This window comes from Nematolebias whitei, chromosome 13 (assembly GCF_014905685.2).
Source record: "Nematolebias whitei isolate Nwh7 chromosome 13, NemWhi1, whole genome shotgun sequence".
Classification (NCBI taxonomy): domain Eukaryota; kingdom Metazoa; phylum Chordata; class Actinopteri; order Cyprinodontiformes; family Rivulidae; genus Nematolebias; species Nematolebias whitei.
The window spans coordinates 35625007-35646291 of record NC_056510.1 but is presented as its reverse complement, the minus strand read 5'-3'; the positions used below and the strand labels follow the sequence as shown (position 1 = coordinate 35646291).

Below are 21285 nucleotides of genomic sequence, written 5' to 3'. Positions count from 1 at the left end.
GGGGGGGGGGGGGGGGGGGGGGGGGGGGCTATAAATAGGCCCACACTAGCCTGGTGTTTCTCATGATGGGTAACTCCAGAGTGGAAAATGGTCTTGCCTTCCTCAAGGAGATTGTTTATGGAAACCACGCTGTGTAAAAATGAGCTTGACTGTATCTAGTCTGTACCTCTCAACCTTACAAAGCTCAGGCTCCTTCCCCACCAGAAAGGTGACTGTCCACGTCCCCAGCTTCAGAAAACTACGGTCAGAGCGCCATTGCCTTCTCCTTCATCTGCCACCCATAGTATAACACAACCAACCAACATAGCCCCTTGCAGGTGGTGGGCCCACAAAAAGGTAAATCCATGTTGTTCATTTAGGTCCTGTGGGTAGAGGCCCGGTCACCAGGCACTCGCAGATGAGCCCCTCCCTTAGGCCTGGCTCCAGGGTGGGGTCCTGGTAACCCATGGACAGGCGAGAGACATTGAGCTCTTTATTGTTTTCAGTCTATAGATGATTTTTAAAACAGCTGAGTATTAATTGTAATTTCAGTTAGGACCATCCTACTATGCTCAATGTATTTGATAACGAATGTTAAACAGCCCACAAAGCAGCTGGTAGTAAACTTTTAAATTACATTTCCTGTACTAGATTTTAATTACAGTTCATTCTTGTAGCTACATTGATATAGCTCTTTTTCACAGAGACAAAAGCTGACGTAAATATGGGTTCTGAAATAGTGGAAGGTTTGTATGTCACTGGAAAGAAGTTGAAATTGTTTACAGTATTTTTCATGAGATCCTGATGCCTGATGAGTTGAATGACCCCAGGGGGCTTAACTAAGAACACAGGTAAACAGTTGAGCCAGCTGCGTTGAGCTAAAAGTTTGAGTTTTCAGACTCAAAGAATAATTTCATGGAGCCTGGTTAGATCACCACAGAAACTGAAGTCATCACCTGCGCCAGAGCAAGTGATGACTTCTGTTTCAGCTTAAATTGTCAGTAAAATGCTCTGTCCATTTAATTATGTTTGTTTTAATGAGATCCCAAATAGAAAAATCAAACACTACATACATATTTTTTATAGTATACCTAATGCTGTAAGACTTTAAACACAGGATGTACTGTATGTATTTAAATTGGACCAGATCCTGTATATTTATTGATTATTTTTCTGATGTGAGTTTAATGACACTCACATTTATGATCACTCAGTGACAGTGTTAACAAAATTAACCAGCCAATTAGTTAAGACTAGTTAGGCTACCAGCTACTACAGAGCTAACAAACACAGATGTCTGACAAATTTCTACTCTTCTTCTTAACCTGTGAAGGTCTCAATTTTACTTACAAATCAAAACAAATCTGTTTTAAACTCACCCCACCGGCTGCAGCTCTGAGTCTCTCTGAGTTAACAACACAAACAGAATGAAGCAGCTTTTAACTTGAAGTCTGTGTCTCTTAAACATAGAAAGCTTATTCCATTATATTTAATTTGACTTGAACAGAGGTGGCGGTGGGGGTTTAGCTGCTGGCGTGCTGACATGTGCATGTTTGCTGAATTGCAGAGAGTGGGTGGAGATTTTATGCACTCTGTTTTTTTTAAATAGGGAATATTTCCACGTCTGCATAAAACAGTTCAATGTTATTTTTTTACTATAAAAATGACCAACAGATTCAGTAGAGCAAAGAAAAATTAAATCAACAATTTTATTTATTTATTCTATTGCTTAGATTTTATACAGGTTTATTGGTAAATAAAAGGAACTATTATGCCTCTTCTACAGATGAGTGGTTTGTGCATGTGTGACTGTGTACCTAACGCTCCAAAAAAGTCATTGCCCAGGAATGGAAAACCAGGCCGGTTAGCTAGGATGAGCATCCTGAAGTCTGGGTGCATGACGATGATGTTGGGCCTCCCATTTGCTTCGTGTGGATCTTTAAAAGAAACAAAATGAGTGTGCATGACCAACAAAAGCAGCAATGCAAGTGTTTCAGTAAGTTCATTACTATAGTTATAAAAATAAAATCAGGACAGTTGAGGTTATGTTCACATCCATCTGGTATTGAAAGACTCTCTGGAAATTAGTTTGGTAATATATGGAGAAACATGAAAACGATTCATTCTTCATCTGTCCAGCACAAATCAAAATCATCATCATCTTTGAGTGATTTAGAACTTTAGTTTTAATGGACTGTGTTAATCAATAGTCTATTTTTGGGACTAGTCAAAGTGTGGAGGCATACCTGAGATGATTCTGCGCCCATCAGCCAGGACCATTTCTCCGCTCTCCACCAGGGTTTTCAGGATGCAGGTGACATTAGTGGGAGCTTTGTCGGCCTCGTCAATCACAAGCACGTGTCCGAGCTTCACCGCCTTCACCTGATCACACACATTCTTTGTTCAACTAAGTGCAGCACAGGGTTGTTAATTTTTTATGTAATTAGTTAAAAAGAAGAAACAAGCACACGTCATTGAGTCAAAGTGGGAGGTATGACATCATCCACGCTCACTCTAAGTACAGGCACATCACAGGGTTGTGTCCTCAGCCCAGTCCTCTTCACTATTTTCACAAATTATTGCACCCCCATCTACCCCTTCAACACAATTGTGAAGTTTGCTGATTCCACCTCCATAGTGGGACTAGTGGGATGAGGTTCAGCATTTGGTCAGTTGGTGCTCTGGTAACAAACTGGTGCTAAATACCACCAAAATCAAAGAGATTATCGAGGATTTCAGGAGAGGAAGAAAAACACCCTACCCACCTCTGCACATAAATGGAAAGATGAAGAGGGCCACTAATATCAAATTCCTGGGTCTCCACATCACCTGTGATCTCACATGATCCATCAATACCTCCAATTTAGCGAAGAAGGCACAGCAAAGACTTTTCTTTCTGCGGAGGCTCAGAAAGGCCAAGCTCCCCACGCAACTCCTCAAGAACTTTTACAGAAGCACAGCTGAGAGCATTCTGGGTTACAGCCGCATGGTATGGTTCTCCAACTGCACCACTGAGGACAGGAACGAGTTGACCCAAATTGCGAAGACTGCAGCGAGAATTGTTGGTGCACATCTTCCCAGTCTGTACTCAGTTTATACATTCCAGCTAAGAACAGGGTCAGTAGAATTACCAGAGACCCCAACCACTCAGGACACAGACTGTTTGCCCCCTTTCCATCAGGGAAGAGACTGTTAAATCAAGAACAACCAGGCTGAGGAGCAGCTTCTTCCCCAGAGCTGTCACTTCAATCAACAATTGTTACAATTTTCTACCCGTCCGTCCGTCCGTTCATCCATCCATCCATCCAACCAACCATTTACTACTTGCTCCAACATCGGGTCACGGGGGCAGCAGCTTGAGCAGGGTGGCCCAAACATCTTTTTCCTGAGCCATCTCTTTCAGCTCTTCTGGGAGGACTCAAAGGCATTCCCATGTCAGCCAAGAGACGTAATCTCTCAACATATTTGAATGAATTTCTGTTTTAGTCTGAACTTAAAATTTTACTTTGTTTACTTTGCTTTTTTTTTTTTACTTTGCTAAAATTGAATAGTTTTCATTTTATACTATTTCTATCTTAACATGTGATTCTTGACCTGCCATTGTGTATCTGTTCCTCTTAAACTCAGCCGGTCGAAGCAGATGGCCGCTTGTCCTGACCCTCGTTCTGCTAAAAGTTTCTTCCTCATGAGGGAGTTTTTCCTTTCCACTGTCGCCTTCATGCTTGCTCAACATGAGAGTTCTGCAATGGAGTTAAATTCAAAGCAGTCTGCTCCTCAGATAAATAGTGTTAACTTATTACTTTCATATATAAATGTTTCTGTTCAGTGCCCTGACAACTTCTGTTGTGACTGGGTGCTATATAAATAAACTGAATTAAATTGAACTTATTAAAACCCTCACATACCACAGTTGAGTAACTGTAGAGCCTCTTTTATCTCACACTAAATGTGCTACAAAGGTTGGTTTTTTTTTACACAAGACCTAATACTGAGAGAGTTGAGCTGCTGTTGCAAAGATGTAGGACTTCAAGTACTTGGGGTCCACTGTCCAGGAAAATGGGGAATGTGGTAAAGAGGTGAAAAAGAGAGTCCAGGCAGGATGGAGAAAAGTTTCAGCAGTGATTTGTGACAAAAGGGTGTCAGCAAAGGTCAAGGAAAAGTTTACAAGACAGTGGTGAGAGCAGCTATGTTGTGTGGTCTGGAGACAGAGACATTGACAAAAAGACAGGAGAAAGAACTGGAAGTGGCAGAAATGAAGATGCTAAGGTTCTCCTTAGGAGTGACAAGGATGGATAAGATTAGGAACGAGATCATCAGAGGTACAGCACAGGTTGAACAACTGGGAGATAATGTTAGAGAGGCCAGACTGAGATGGTTTGGACATGTCCAGAGGAGGGACAGTGGTTTGGACATGTCCAGAGGAGGGACAGTGGTTTGGACATGTCCAGAGGAGGGACAATGAGTATATTGGTAGAAGGATGTTAGAAATGCAGCTGCCAGGAAAAAGACAAAGAGGATCTGTATGGATGCAGTTTGAGAGGACATGGAGGTAGTTGGAGTGAGGACAGAAGATGCAGAGGACAGAGAGAGATGGAGGAGGATGACTCACTGTGGAGACACCTGAATAGAGGAAAGCCGAAAGAAGAAGCAGAAGAAGAGAGTTGAGCTGCTGTTTGTGTGGCGGAAGTGCACTTTCAAAGCTTTTCTTACCAGTGACATAATATTTGCATTTAGAAAGTGAGCAGTTCAACATATCATTACAACTATTACTTATGAGGCATGAACAAACATCTCCTATTTTTATCACACAAGGTGGCCTTATGTGTGCAGGTAACCATACAAAATAGTTAGAGGATATTTTTGCACTGTGAACTGACCAGGGGTGAGTCCTCATACACAATGACACCGTCTTGCACTGAAGGCTGCAGGGTTAGACTCTGGACTGTTGTATCCCTGAGAGAGGATAGAGCTTGGTTACATACAAAAGCCAAGTAGAATCAAATATTTGCTATGGTAACAAGAAGAAGCATTAAAATTGTTGATAGTTTGATTTGGTGTAGCCTTCTGAAGTTTATGGCCACTTTATGCCTGCAGTGATTCCCACTTTTGTTTTTTGAAACCAGAAGTAGACATGGTTGAAAAACAGAAAACTCACAAGCCATGTTTATCTTGTTGAATGACATCTAAAATGAAATGCACCTAAGATGAAATGGTACAGTGGGTCATTATACACCCACTACACCAACACACTATTATAAATACATAGTAGGTTCATACAGAAAAAAGTTTGTTTCCCAATTTCAGAAATAAAGTTATGAAAAAAAAAGTCTAATTGATAGGAAAAAGTTGCAAAACATTTATAGCAGTCAAGCCTCAGATATAGCAAACCCCATCCTGTATAGCCTTTGTTTAACTTTTCCAATTTTACTAGTATTATAGCCGAGGGTTATGGTGTGCTTTTACTGAGTTAACGTCAACAGAACACAAAGCAGTTCATGAACATGTTCATATAGGGTTTATTACTCCTGCAGCAACGTCAATCCAACAGCAGAACTCACAGAATTTAATAAATAATGTTATTAACTTATTTTTATGTATGTGAATGTTTCTGTTCAGTGCCCTGAGATAACTTCTGCTGTGACTTGGCGCTGTATAAATAAACTGAATTAAACAGAATAGTGGGCACTGAAACCACTGGTCACTTCTTGGCTACGTACACTTGAACTGTAGTTTCACCCCTTGGTGCAATTTTGTCCGTTTTCAGGTTTAAATCTGACTGGTCTGCTAAGCTTGCAGAGTTTTTTCATAGGAATTTGAGCTTGCATGTGGTCAAGACAAAGTTGGGCAAACTTGGGAACTCCTGAAAAGCGCTGCCTCGGCGTCAACAGAAATAACTAGTTGATTTTTGATTGATTGTGGCTTTGATAAAGGGGTCTGGGTTGGAGTTCTTTCAATATGTAGAGAGGGTCAAGAAATATTTTTCTAACAGACTATTGACTAAAAGTTGATGTTAAAGTTTTAAGCAAAGGTGCTGGACAATGTGTTAGTGCTTGGAGTGTAAGTTAGGAATGAACCTCCACTTTTACTACATCAAGTTTTAGCTCAATATCTGTAAAGTGACTAAGTTATAACCATTTTTGTATTAGTTAATACTGGATAACTGTGGTGGCCACAGACCACCCTTCTTTTTATGAACACTACAACAAACCACTATCACATACACTATAAAGTGTAACCGAATGTGTCCCAGTTTCTTTGCTGACTGCATTTTTCTTACTTTTTTAAGCTACTTTTCTCTGTAGGCTTTCAGTCACAAGCTCCCAAAAGCCACATGCATTAACTCTCCTGCCTCTGTCCTGCTCTAATATTAGCTGCTGTTACAGTGGCTAACCAGGACACATCCATGAAAAGCTCTACTTTGACTTTCACAAGACTTTGACCCAGTTCACATTTGCAAGCTGAGTGGAGAAGCCAGCAAAATCAGTCTGTGAAAATCTGTTGCAGAAAATGGGTTATGGGTTTATCTGTTTGTTTGTTTTAAAATTATTGTTTAAGGTTTCCATAAATTAACAATCTGTTTACGATTTATCATCACTTAGCACCCGTGAGTCAAAGTCTTCTATTTCAAGTGTCTCAGTGCCAACGTTTCAGTGGAAATGTGGATTTTTTACAGCACACAACCCACTAATCCATTGACAAGCCACTCTGTCCTAATTTTCCTGAAAAGTGATTGTGTATTTATAGAATCTGAGAAACTGTGTTAACAGGGTCTTCTTAAAATAATTTCCTTTTAATAAGAGTATATAAGGTCCTTGTTCTGGTGAAGAATGGCCTAATTTACAAATGACCAAAATAGTTGATACCCTTAGATGAAAGGACAAGGCTGGCAGGAAAGACAGGGAAATACAGGCAGCTTACATCTTCCTCAAACAGGTTAGTTTCTTTCTTTTTCATGAGTGTTTAATGTCTAGAAAATTGGTTTTAAATGTTCTAATGCATAAACACAAAAAAACCCAGATATACATATATATTCACTATATATTCATTCTAGAGCCTGACAAATATGGAAATTTTGGTTATCACCAATAGCCAAATTACATTTGGAGGGAAAGGCAACCGCCAATAACCGATATAATAGCTGGAAATTTTTGAGTTTTGTCCACCCCCAAGAATCTAAGAAAACAGCTGAATGGGGCGGGGCTTGTTTATTTAGTGCAGCTGTTGGCAACCATGAAGCTAAGCTAATCAGATCCATGTTAAACCTAGTCCCATAGTAGGTTTACAAGTGGTGCATTGATCATAACAACAGGCTTCCTAACGTGCATTCACATTTTCTATCCTCCACTATTTACCATAAAGTTATCAAGTGTGTTACAAAAATATAAATTAAACAAAGAAATGCCCTTCCTTGTTCATCGTTTAAACAGTCAAGTCATGTACTCAGTCTCAGGCTGTGGTGCAGTTTTACGAATCATAGTATTAGCATTAGTATTGTTCCCTGCTTCATCTGTTCTAAATGTGAAAGTGAAACTTAACTGAATGGCCAGAAAATGAAAGTAGTCTTCATTCACACTCTGCTGGATACACTTTACAATTACAGCAGGTTCCCAGCATTTTTGGGGTGACAATTAGAAGTGCTTATATCAGTGAATATTGGGATAATTATAACCGATACCGATATGTCCCCACACGGCTATAAAGGCCTAAAATATCTGTCCCACCGATATATCGGTTGGTCAATTAATTCATTATTCTTTCATTTCCATTCCGGCTGTACAGAAGACTGTTGGAGTCAGCCTCCCCACCATCACAGACACCTACACCTCCAGATGCAGGAAAATGGCCACCTGCATCATGAAGGACCCTACTCACCCAGCACACACACCCTTTGCCCCGCTTCCCTCAGGAAGGAGGATGTGGAGCATTAAGTGCAGAACTACTAGAATGAGGAACCCTGAAGCTGTTAGACTCAAATCCCTAACCAGAAAAATCACTGTAATGCCACTATTTTGTGATATGTCACTTTATCCATGCTACTGATTTCTTGCCTTTAAGCTGCTGTATTCATACTTATCTGCTCACAACAGACTCGTGTTCAGGCTGCTGTTTAATACATTGTATTATATTACATTATTATTGTTCAGTGCATATCTTAGATTCTTGCATACAGTTTATGTTGTTATACTTTATATTTTTGCTATTTTTGGGTGTAACTGGGACTTTGAGTGCACAATTTCATTCCACCTTATGTACCACATGTGATGCGAATAAAATAATAAATGGAGAATTACACTCCTTACAACTTTTGGTTCAGAGAGACAGCAACTGTTTTTCAAAATAAGCTTGTGACAGTTTTGTGAAAATGTTGCTTTCCAAGAACATTTAACAAACATGTTGATTCTTCTCACCTATGGAGCTGTAGGTATTCCCTGGGTCTGTTGAGAAGGTGCAAAAATCTGTCCACTATTTTGTTTTTTCCTACTCCCTGTGGAGACAAAAAAACAAAACAAAAAAAAAAAGAATTTACTGACAGTAAATCTCATACAGAATATGGACAGAATGTGCATGGCAACATTCATATCAAAACATGCAAAAGAGTGCCTCTGGGGTGATGGCACATTATGGCCACTGCACCTCACTTGTCCTCCCTGTAGCTCAGCCTATCAGATCTGGATTAGGAGACACTCTTTGTCCCTGGTGGGTGCTACATGTGTCCTCATGCCAACAATGAGGCATTAGCGGGTAAAGTTGGAGGGTGACTTTGGGCTGCAGGCAGCTTGTTTCAAGCCTACCCTCCATGCTTAAATAAAGCTGACATGTGTGGTCAACTTCACAGAGACTGCATCCAAAACTAGACAGACCCATCTCTGAAAACACTAAATAACAGTAACTGCTACTAACAATAAAAAACCTTTTTTGGAAAATAGTTAAAAAATGTTTTTGTGAACAGAAAATTACAAAACTAAACCTGAATTTATTTTACTCACCTGGTTTCCCACCAAGAGAAGGTGCTCTCCTAAAAGAAAGTCTTTCAACATGTCCTCCATCACCATCATGTGCTGCAGACACACATACACACAACATACAACAAATAATTCAGAAATTATAATTTTGTGGATGGACAGATTTCAGTTGAACCTTTACAGTTTATAAATACATTTACACATTGTTAATGCTCAGCTTAATGTTTCTACTCCTTCTCATGCATCCCAATCCCATTCTAACAAAACAGGTTAAAAAGTGGGTCACCCTCCTTTCACTTATTATTTCTTAAACTCTATCTTTTTTTATCTCAGCCTCAAACACAAGCATGCAGAAAAAAAAGGCAGAGAGAGAAAGAGAGATAGAAGAATCTGGGTCGCACAGCATCATCTGTGTTGCCAGAGATGTCAGTCATTTCCTATGTCCAACAAAGTTAAGTCAGGTCCTCTGGACTGTCTCCTTTTGTTGAAACGTTTCGTCTTTCATCCAAAAGACTTCATCAGTCCGAGGAGCCACAACAAACCCAGTCTTAAATATAGCACCTTCACATAGTGGGTCAACCAGTTTGATGGTGATCAAATGGTTTCTGTAGTCCGCCCTCTCCCCCCACCAACTTGTTGGAAGCAGTCATGGCCAAAGTGGTTCAAAATATCCTGATCTATGATCAATAATCCAGGTAGAAAAATCCAACAAAGTTAAATCTAAGCTGACAATCAGTCAGCTCCTCGGACGGATGAAGTCTTTTGGATGAAAGACGAAACGTTTCACCAAAAAGAAACCGTCCAAAGGACCTGACTTATCTTTGTTGGATTTTTCTACCTAGAGGGAAGTGGGTTTGATTAGGCTGAGGTATAAATTTAACAGCACCATTCTAAATCAGTTAACAGTTCTCTTTTTTCTTTCTTGTTTTATTTGATTTTGTTGTCTTGCCTGTAAATTTAAATGTGCTGCGTAAATCAAAACATTTTTTGATTAACTAAATAAAAAGACAAAGTAACACATACGATACACATCATCCCGAGATAAATATGCAACGAAATCTCTGTTTAAAAATAAAATAAAACTAAAAATAACTTTTTCATTGGTTCTAATATTGCGTTTGCCATTCAATCAGAATCCTGCCCTGGAGAAAAACATCTAATTTCAGAAGCATTGGGTATATATGTTCAGAGCTGGCTAAGTCTGGGACATAAGGTGTATGTAGTTGTCTTCTTGTGTGCGATTACCTGGGGATTATCATAGAAGAGGACATCTGGAACCTTTATTCTCTGGTTGGGGTTGTGGACGGGAGCTGAAACCTTACCAATTTTCAACACACCATCATGCACCACACCTGCAGAATAACAAGGACCAGGCATCTTATTATTACAATTTGGTTGCAATGAAAAAAAGCAGCTTAAAGTAGAAACTTTTTCTGATCTCCAGTTGTATATTTGAGTGTCAACAGTGCCAAAAAAATCTCAACTTAAAAGCTGCTAACAGATAGACGGATACAGACAGACACACACACTGTGGCTCTGTGGTTTTGTATCAAATGTTTACTCATGCACAACACAAGTGTATTTTTGCTATTTATATTCCAACTAAAACAATTTTCTCTGACACCAGAGCTGATGTAGAGCTCATCTGCTGACACAGATCTGCTAGCATGGCAGCCACGCAGAATGCGGATTCCTAGCATCTTTCTCGACAATGCCAGACCTGTTGTCAATAACACAGAAACTAGAACTGCCGATGACTAGTAACACCACAGTTCAGGACTGTTGTGGTTATTATTACGGAACTGTGGAGCCTATAACTACTAAACCCTGATGCGGCTGTTCAGCTAACAGGCCGCAGTCTTTATTGCTATGACAGGACTGTTGACTTCAGTAAGACCCGTGGATAGGGACTCTGCATCTATGCACACAACTGGTGCATGAACAGCAGCTTTCTACATGTGACCATCATATGTAGACCATTCTACCTACCCAGAGCTGTCTGTGTAGTTAACATAGCCATGTACATGCCCCCAATACCAACACTAGTGTAGCCTTCTCTCTCCTGTATGATGTCATTAACAAACAGATGCAGGAATATCTTGAAGGAGCCTTCGGAGTGGCTGAGATTTCAACAAAGCCTGCCTTCAGTCTGTGCTTCCTAGACTTGTGCAATATGTACATTGCCCCAATAGAGGAGATGACATTTTAGACAATGTGTATTGTAACCTGAAGAATGCCTAAAGAACAGTACCTTTCCATGTTTGAATGTGATTCCATCAAAAGGATAATTAGCAGATTTGCCGTATTGTGTCCTGTCACTCTCAATCCATTCAACAGCTTGAAACAACTTTGAAGCAAATCTAAAGTGTGCTTTTAGCTCTCACATACTGACTACGTAACGTAACACATGCTAAATTGAACCAGTTTTCAAATCACCATCATATCAGGAAAAAAAATCAGTGTTGTTATAATAAATGCAACAAGACTTACAGGTTGGCCTATAAATCTCAGAGGAAATTTTATTTTCTGTAAAATTGTTTCTTATTTTTTATGGCTTGGTTAAATTTACTTTCTACGTATTTGCAGTTGTTTTATTACAACATGGATATATCAGGTCAGAGTTAGAGCATGTTTCATTTTAAATTATCCACAAGGTATTATAAAATAAGTGTATAGCCATTATTATAAACACTTTTAATAAATATGGTGGTCTACCATCAAAGGCTGAAACAAAAACCTGAAAAAACTCAAACAAAAAATTGATTACTATCTGCAAAATCTACTCAGAAATAAATGTTGAACATACAGCTATAATCACGATTGTGTTCAGCAGGATCCACTGTGTCTTGTATGGAGCAGCTGGTGAGGCTTTTTTCAAGACTGGCACGAGCCAGGCTGGGCAGGAACCTAAAACACATATTTAAAAAACATTTAATTTATACTGCAACCCAAACACATACAGTATAGAATGAAAAAAACAAGCAGGCAAATCCCCGGCATAACTCAAGACTGCTCAAACTCAGATAGGTCAAAATATAACTCATTTACTACTTTATTCATAAGCTCCAAATACAGACATCTTAAAAACTGAATCACTCAGAAAAAAAAAAAAAAAGAAAAAAAAGAAGCTACATTTAGCAAAGGGAGGTAACCTCCGATATAAGTATGTAATTAAGTCCACCGTTATTCTATAAAGTGGGGAGTGGTGGCGCAGAGGATAGAGAAGGTGGACCTGTGATCGGAAGGTCACCGGCTGAACTCTCCAGGCTGACAACATCAAAATGTGGGTGGGAAAGATGAAAAACCCACACCTGCCTCCATCATCATTGTCCCTACTCTGGGCCCTTGAGAAAGGCACTTAACCCCCACCATCTGCTCCCCTGTGTGCCCTAGATGGCAGCTATCAGCTCCACAAAGAGGGCTGTGGTAGCTTGGGTGTTCTGTAATTGTGTCAGAATGGGCATCTGGCGTAAAACAATTGCCAACTCTTCGTAGATGTTAGTTCGCTGTGGCGACCTTTGAAGAAGGGAGCAGCTGAAAGTGGAAGACAACTCTAGAGGCCAAATGAAATCCAACTGCATAAGTCAGTATCAAATGTGGCATATACCAAGGTGATGCACTGTCCCCAATACAATTCTGCATAGACCAGTACCCCCTCAATCAAATCACTGCTAAGAGTGGCTATGGATACCAGTTCCAAAGTGGAACAATAATCAGTCACCTCCTCTACATAGATGACATCAAGCTGTATGCCAAAAATGAGAGAGACATTGACTCACAGATCCACCTCACCAGGATATACAGTAAGGACATTGTAATGGCATTCAGACTGGATAAATGCAGTCAAATGGTATGCAAGAGAGGCAATGTGATCACAACTGAAGGGGTTGAACTACTTGAAGAAACGATTGCAGATGTCCAGGACAGCTACACATACAGTACCTTGGAATCCCACAAGCAAATGGGAATCATGAGGCCACTGGCCACATCCAAATACCTACTACAGAGACTAAGGAATGTCTTAAAAAGCCAGCTGAATGGCAAGAGCAAAGCCTGAGCTATCAACATGTATGCAGAGCCAGTCATTGCATACCCAGGTGGTATATTAGCCTGGCCAAAGGAGATAGAAGCCACTGACATCAAGACTCAAAAGCTCCTCACAATGCACAGAGGGTTTCACCTAAAGTCCAGCACCCTGAGACTATACACTTGAGAAAAGAGGGAGGCAGAGGACTAGTGAGCATCCGAGCCACTACAAAAGATAAAATGACCAAGGTCCTGGGGTACATTAGGAGGAAAGCCCTAGATGAAGATGTGATGGGTGAATTTCTCAGGCAGCAACAAAAACCTAATGTGGAAAAGGCAAAACAAGAGGAGCCATCATGGCATCATTCATCATCATTCATCAGGGTGACTGTGGCTGAGTGGTTGGAGCAGTCGTCCTTGAGTGCGAGAGTTGGGGGTTTGATTCCACTAGCAGTCACATGTCAAAGTGTCCCTGGGCAAGAAACTGAACCCCATAGCTTCCAATGTGTGTCCCACCAGTGTATGAATATGATAAAGCACTGATTATTCTTTGTAAAAAATATAGTAGAGTGCTGTATGAACGGGTAAATGAGGGCACAGATTGTGTTATAAAGCGCTTTGAGTATCTCAATAAGATAGAAAGGCGCTATATAAGTGCAGTCCATTTCATAAGCCCCTGAATGACAAAATACCACAGGCAGATTGAGGAAGGGGCTGATATCAACAAATTCTACCTGTGGTTAGAGAGGGCTGGACTGAAGGACAGCACAGAGGCATTAATCATGGCAGCACAAGAACAGGTCTTCAGCACAAGAGCAATAGAGGCCAGAGTCTATCATACCAGAAAAGAGCCAAGATGCAGTCTGTGCAAGTAGGCCCCTGAGACAGTCCATCACATAATAGCAGGGTGTAAGATCCAGGGAGGCAAAGCATACGTGGAATGCTGTAACCTAGTGGCTGGAATAATACAAAGGAAAATCTGTGCCGAGTATGGACTGGAGGTTCCACATTCAAAACGGGCGATGTCACCAAGGGTGGTGGCGAATGGACAGGTTAAGATACTGTAGGACTTCCAGATCCAAACCGACAAACCAGTGATAAGTAACCCACCGGACATTGTGGTGGTTGACAAACAAGAGAAGAAGGCAGTGGTGATAGATGTGGCAATCCCAAGTGACTGTAATTTTAGGAAAAGGGAGCACAAGAAGCTTGAGAAATGACAAGGACCAAAAAAAGAAATACAGAAATTGTGAAGAGTCTATAGAGTCAGAGCATCAAAACTCCCAGAGGTCATTGAGGCACTTGGTGCTGTGACCCCCAAACTGAAAGAGTGGCTCCAACAGACACCAGGAAACAACCTCAGAGAACTCTGTCCAAAAGAGTGCAGTCCTGGGAAGAACTAAGATACTGAGTAGAACCCTCAAACAATATTGATAATTTACAAAATCACAAATGTAAAAGAAATTTCAACAAAAACTAAAAAAGCATACAGGTGCTGGTCATAAAATTAAAATATCATGAAAAAGTTGATTGATTTCAATAATTCCATTCAAAATGTGAAACTTGTATATTATATTCATTCATTACACACAGACTGATATATTTCACATGTTTATTTCTTTTAATGTTGATGATTATAACTGATAACTAATGAAAACCCCAAATTCAGTATCTCAGAAAATTAGAATATTGTGAAAAGGTTCAATATTGAGGGCAGCACGGTGGCACAACTGATAGAGCTGCTGCCTCTCAAAAAGAAGGTTACCGGTTCAAATCCTGGTCCGAGGATCATTCTGGGTGGAGTTTGAATGTTCTCTACATGCATGCATGGGTTTTCTCCGGGTGCTCCAGTTTCCTCCCACAGACCAAAAACATGCATGTTAGGCTGATTGTAACTCTAAATTGTCCGTAGGTGTGAGTGAGAGAGTGAATGGTTGTTTGTCTTGTTTGTCTCTTTGTGGCCCTGTGATGGACTTACGACTTGTCCAGGGTGTACCTCGCACCTCACACTGATTGCTGGACATGGGCACCGGCAACCCCTGTGACCCAAAATAGAAGAAGCAGGTAAAAGATATACGTAAAGATGGATGGATGGATGGACGGATAGATGGATGGATGGTTCAATATTGAATGGTAAATGGTAAATGGACTGTACTTATATAGCACCTTTCTATCTTATTCCAAGATACTCAAAGCACTTTACAACACAATCTGTGCCTCATTTACCCATTCATACAACACGCTATTAAATCTCTACAAAGCTAATTGAACAAATCATTCTAAAGAGACTAATCAGTGCTTTAGATCACATTCATACACTGATGGGACACACATCAGAGGCTATGAGAAGTTCAGTGTCTTGCCCAGGGACACTTGGACATTTGACTGCTGGTGGATTCGAACCCCCAACGCTCGCATTGGAGGACGACTGCTCTAACCACTCACCCACAGCCACCCCAAGACACCTAGTGCCACAGTCTAATCAGCTAATTTGCTCAAAACACCTGCAAAGGCCAATAAATTGTCTCCCAGTCTAGTTCTGTGGGCTACACAATCATGGGGAAGACTGCTGACTTGACAGTTAAATGGTAAATGGACTGTACTTATAGCGCATTTCTATCTGATCAAGATACTCAAAGCGTTTTACACTACAATCTGTGCCTCATTTACCCATTCATACAACACTCTACTATATATCTACAAAGCTAATTGAACAAATCATTCTAAAGAGACTAATCAGTGCTTTATCACATTCATACACCGATGGGACACACATCAGAGGCAATGAGGGGTTCGGTGTCTTGGCCAGGGACACTTTAGCATGTGACTGCTGGTGGATTAGAACCCTCAACTCTTGCATTGGAGGACAACTGCTCTAACCACTCAGCCACAGCCTCCCTCCCAGTTGTCCAAAATACGACCACTGACACCTTGCACAAGGAGGGCAAGACACAAAAGGTCATTGCTAAAGAGGCTGACTGTTCACAAAGCTCTGTATCAAGCACATTAATAGAGGAGAAGGGAAGGAAACGATGTGGTAGAAAAAAGTGTACAAGCAATAGGTATAACCACACCCTGGAGAGGATTGTGACACAAAACCCATTCCAAAATGTGGGGGAGATTCACAAAGAGTGGACTGCAGCTGGAGTCAGTGCTTCAAGAACCACCATGCTCAGACGTATGCAAGACAAGGGGTTCAGCTGTCACATTCCTTGTGTCAAGTCACTCTTGAACAAGAGACAGCATCAGAAGCATCTCACCTGGGACTGCTGCTGAGTGGTCCAAAGTTATGTTCTCTGATGAAAGTAAATTTTGTACGTCTTTTGAAAATCAAGGTCCCAGATTCTGGAGGAAAAGAGGAGAGGCACAGAATCCATGTTGCTTGAGGTCCAGTGTCAAGTTTCCACATTAACTCATGGTTTTGGGGGGGGGGGGGGGGGGGCATGTCATCTGCTGGTGTTGGTCCACTGTGTTTTCTGAGGTCCAAGGTCAACACAGCCGTCTACCAGGAAATTTTAGAGCACTTCCTGCTTCCTGCTGCTTACCAACTTTATGGAGATGAAGATTTCATTTTCCAACAAGACTTGGCACCTGCACACAGTGTCAAAGCTACCAGTGCCTGGTTTAAAGACCATGGTATCCCTGTTCTTAATTGGCCAGCAAACTCGCCTGACCTTAACCCCATAGAAAATCTATGAGGTATGGTGAAGAGGAAGATGCAGTAAGCCAAACCCAACAATTCAGAAGAGCTGAAGGCCACTATCAAAGCAACCTGGGCTCTCATAACATCTGAGCAGTGCCACCACAGACTGATCGACTCCATGCCACACCACACTGCTGCAGTCGAGGCAAAAGGAGCAACAACGAAGTACTGAGTGCTGTACATGCGCATACTTTTCATGTTCATACTTTTCAGTTGGCCAGCATTTCTAAAAATCATTTTTTTAATTGGTCTTAAGTAATATTGTAATTTTCTGAGATACTGAATTTGGGGGTTTCATTAGTTGTCAGTTATAATCATCAACATAAAAAAATAAACATTTGAAATATGTGTGTCAGTCTGTGTGTAATGAATTAATATAATGTACAAGTTTCACTTTTTGAATGGAATTGCTAAAATAAATCAACTTTTTCATGATATTCTAATTTATGACCAGCACCTGTAGATAAATAAGCCATTTCAGTAAACTTCTAACAGAGTGGTCACTGTTTGTGTGAGTTTGGTCCAACTTCACCATTACTAATGGCAGAAAGCATGTATTTATGCTATGAAGTTTAAGAATTTTATTACCAGTATGTATCTATCTTATCTTGTGACGTGGTATTGCACAAAGTGATTGTAGGAGACAATATTTTAACAGAAATCTGCTAATTTCCAGTGCGGTTTTCACTGAATTTTGAGTGTTTGTATTTAATTTGTTAATACTTGTTCCTGTTTACATCCACCAGATTTGATCCCAACTTTTTTGTTTGTTTCTGAAGTCTTGTCTTTTTTCTAATATAAATGGGAGACAGAGTGCAGATAATAACATAACTTTTTGCTGTAACTGGAGATTTTAAATGGAATTAATGTCCATCAAATTTGATTAGTATAAAACTGAAAGCCACCGTTTTTAAGAAAATTATGTTTGTTTTTTTTTATCAGAAAAGAGTAGAATATTTTGTAAAGAGAAAGCAATTAGTGTGTGTGTTTGCAAGCACCTGGAGAGACAAGCTTTATTGACTGCATGAAAAATTCTCTCCTCTGGGTACTGAGAGAGGCGGCGACAGATCCTAAGTAGCTGTCTGGTTGAGAGGGAAGAGGCCAGAGACTGCATCTAGAAAAGCAAGTCATACACAGGCATGATATATCTGAGGGCATGAATGGAAAAAGTGGTAAAAGTAAACCAACTTACTGTCGGGTCATTTGTCCGGCGGAGACTGTGCGTGAGGTGTAACAACTGCTCGGCTGCTTCTTTTGGAACATTCGGAGTCTATTTTTTAAGTAAACAATAAATAGGATTTAAAAAAGAAGCAAAACAGAAATAATAAGTGATATGTGAGAAGAAATAAAAGTGAGGTTTTGTGTGTAGGACTCACCAGTCCCTCTATGAGAAACATCTCCTCTGCTTTGGCCAGCGGGGCAACGGTGTGGTAAAGGAACATAGAGAGCAGCTCTGGCCCCAACCACTGCTGACCTCTGCTGTTACTGCTGCCTGAACGGACCCCCACAGTGGGGGGCTCTGCCAGAGCTAGCACTCTGAACGATGGATGGATAGGGAAGATGGACCTGATAACACACACACATGCTAGATAACAGATCCACAGCTGCAGTGTTGGATGCTGATGAACAACTGTTCAACTGTGTCTAAAAAGATGTGTGAGAGGCGCTTAAATGGAGTGTGTCAAGGGTCCATTAGTAAGGATCCCACCAAGTCAATGTCAGTGTCAAGAGCATGACTTCTGACAGCTACATGTGAATTCCTCTGACTGAAGAGGACAGCAAAGTTAATTTCATGTGAACCACAGAGACACCCAATCTGGACCATTTTAATCTACAGCAGTCACACACTACATCCTTATAAATGATGCCAGTTCTAAGAAGGCTAGACAGTTTTGTACAATGTAAAGGAAAAACAGAATACAATAATTTGCAAATCTTTTTAACCCATACTTTATACAAAATGGAACATAGAAAACAGCAACTGTTGAAACTTGGAAATTGTACCCTTTTTTAATTTAAATAGGCACTAGAAAAACATTGGTTACGTACTGTAACCCCAGATTCTATGAGTATAGGCGTAGCCCTTTAAGACTGTCGCTAGTGGGTTTATCCCTAGGCGCGCAGCGCTGCACTGAAAAAAACTTTGAAAAAACTAGCAACAGTCTTAAAGGGCGAAGCCTATACGAAATAGAACTTGAGTGTGTAACGGTTAAAGCTGTTGAATAAAATCTGTGACACAGGAAAGATCCTAGAAGATATGAGCAAATGAACATCCATTGCTCTTTCCAAGAAACCTGTAGCTGTGGAATACGAACAACATTGTAGATTATCAATGTGATGAGCTACATCACCAAATTAATTATGTGGATTATCTTGATGAGAATGAGAAACTAGATCTGACACCAAAAAGGAGAAGAACAGTGTGGGTTTGTTGAAAAAAAAAAAAAAAGGCACATTCTGAAGATAACTGCATAAAAAGTTATTGGAAGTACCAGTGCTTGTGCTTCATCAGTTACAGTATACATAACGTGTAAGACACATCCACACATGAACATCTGATTAGAACTAAATGTGAATGGGAGAGATCAAATAATCATAAATAACATTTATTGGTAACAAACAGCTGCAATAAGATATCAAAACAGACTTGGAAAGCCTGTGAAGATTCAGAGAGGAGTGTGTCAAGGTTGTGTCTTGTCCACAGATCTGTTCTCCTTATATAGAGTAAGTGATGAGAACCATAGAAGGAGCAGCATCAAAACCAGGGGTAAAAACATTAACTTACATTATGCTGATGCTACAGTTCTCATGGCCACTAATGAGGGAGATCTACAACACATATTAACATCACAGAAGGCAAGAAAGTTGACGTCAGCATCAACCTCAAAAGAACAGAAACTGATAATCACAAAGAAGAGAGAAATACAAGTGTGTAACATTAACAGACCCCAGAAAGAGCCTGACAAGTCTATGTCTCTCTTTGAAGACCAGAAAGACACTGCTGGAGTGTGACATCATCCTCATTTGGAAATATGCAAGTGAAGAAAACATCAGTAAGAGGACTGTTCATATGTCTTTCAAGAGGCTGAATTTCACAAATGGGCAGTTTGTGAAGAACAGAGTCAGAAAATACTGGAACAAATTCAGAATAATGATCCTCCAAGGAAAAATGGTAGAACTTTGAATATCTCTTTAACAGCAGTTTATATCATTATATCAAATGCTTTAAAAAATCTAGAAAACTGTTTGCACAAAGAAAAAGACCAAATGTAAACGATGAATGCAGGTGATCTTCAGGCCTTTGGGCGACATTGCTTTAAACAGGTATGATTCTGTTGTGGATATCACTGCATGGGCTCTGGAACACTTTTACATTTTGTCTGTAAAGACAGATTGTCGTGCCACCCATAAATGCTGGTAAAGCTCTACCACGCAAAAAAAAAAAAACTTCAGTGACGTGACACTTTGCTCCTCTGGATTTACATACTTTATTCTGATTTAGTCTCACAACTAATGGTAATTGTTTTGTATCATCCCAATTAATGTTCCTCCCTGACATTGTATTTAGTACATGTAAGCAAAAGCATATATACAGTAGTCCCTCGTTTATCGCGAGTGTCTGGGACCATGCCCACCCGTGATAAGTGAAAAAACGCAAAGTAAAGATACAATAGTCCCAGTTCAAGTTCATGTCAAGTTAAGTTCAAGTTCAATAAACTTAGTCATGACATGTGCCAGGCTGTAATCACACTCAATCATCACCTATTACTTCCAATCTCCCTCCTTAAATAAACAATTTAAATACTGTAACATTTTAAATAAACAATCCATGCAGCATGGATTATTTATTTAAAATGTTACAGTATTTAAATTTAAATTGTAGAGAAGAGAAGAGAAGTGCAGCAGGACATCAAAGGGATGTCACACAGCTTCATCTCTGCAGCACGGAGCAAAAATGTACTTTTTGATCAATTACACTGAAACAACTGAACACAGAAGTTCTAAAATAATTAAAAATAACTTTTAACACTTTTATATTTTGTGATTATGACGATTTTACAATGTGACACTTTGAATTTTAAGTTTGAAAACAAACACCGATCGATCGGTGCATCTGGACAGCAAAGGGCCTTTCACAAAGCTGCTGCAGGAGAAATGTGTGTGCGTGGCAGAGAAAGAGATCAGCTGATCAGCTGCAGGAGGGAGCCTTCCCTTGCACTTGTGGGCTGCACACACAGTGCAAAATCCATCCATCCATCCATCATCTTTTACCCGCTTCTACCATTTTGGGTCACGGGGGTCACCGGTGCCCATGTCCAATAATCACTGTGCGAGGGGTGGGGTACACCCTGGACGGGTCTCCAGTCCATCACAGGGACACATAGAGACAAACGAGACAACCATTCACTCTCTCACTCACACCTAGGGACAATTTAGTTACCAATCAGCCTAACATGCATGTTTTTGGTCTGTGGGAGGAAACCGGAGTACCCGGAGAAAACCCACGGATGCACGGAGAGAACATGCAAACTCCACCCACAAAGGCCTCCGGACCGGGATTTGAACCAACAACCTTCTCTCTCTCTCTCTCTCTCTCTCTCTCTCTCTCTCTCT

At 40.4% G+C, this 21285-nt stretch overlaps 1 protein-coding gene across 1 annotated transcript in view; it reads right to left on the bottom strand.

The window, feature by feature from the left end:
- vwa8 (von Willebrand factor A domain containing 8) overlaps positions 1–21285 on the bottom strand; it is a 152043-nt gene that overhangs the window by 100037 nt on the left and 30721 nt on the right. Inside the window, exons 15-24 of the mRNA XM_037686695.1 lie at positions 18048–18237; positions 17864–17941; positions 17670–17785; positions 11749–11849; positions 10188–10294; positions 8967–9038; positions 8388–8464; positions 4857–4932; positions 2226–2361; positions 1797–1916 (exon numbers count right to left, since the gene is read on the bottom strand). Coding sequence (XP_037542623.1) covers positions 1797–1916; positions 2226–2361; positions 4857–4932; positions 8388–8464; positions 8967–9038; positions 10188–10294; positions 11749–11849; positions 17670–17785; positions 17864–17941; positions 18048–18237 — 1073 coding nt within the window. The remainder of the gene's footprint in view (positions 1–1796; positions 1917–2225; positions 2362–4856; positions 4933–8387; positions 8465–8966; positions 9039–10187; positions 10295–11748; positions 11850–17669; positions 17786–17863; positions 17942–18047; positions 18238–21285) is intronic.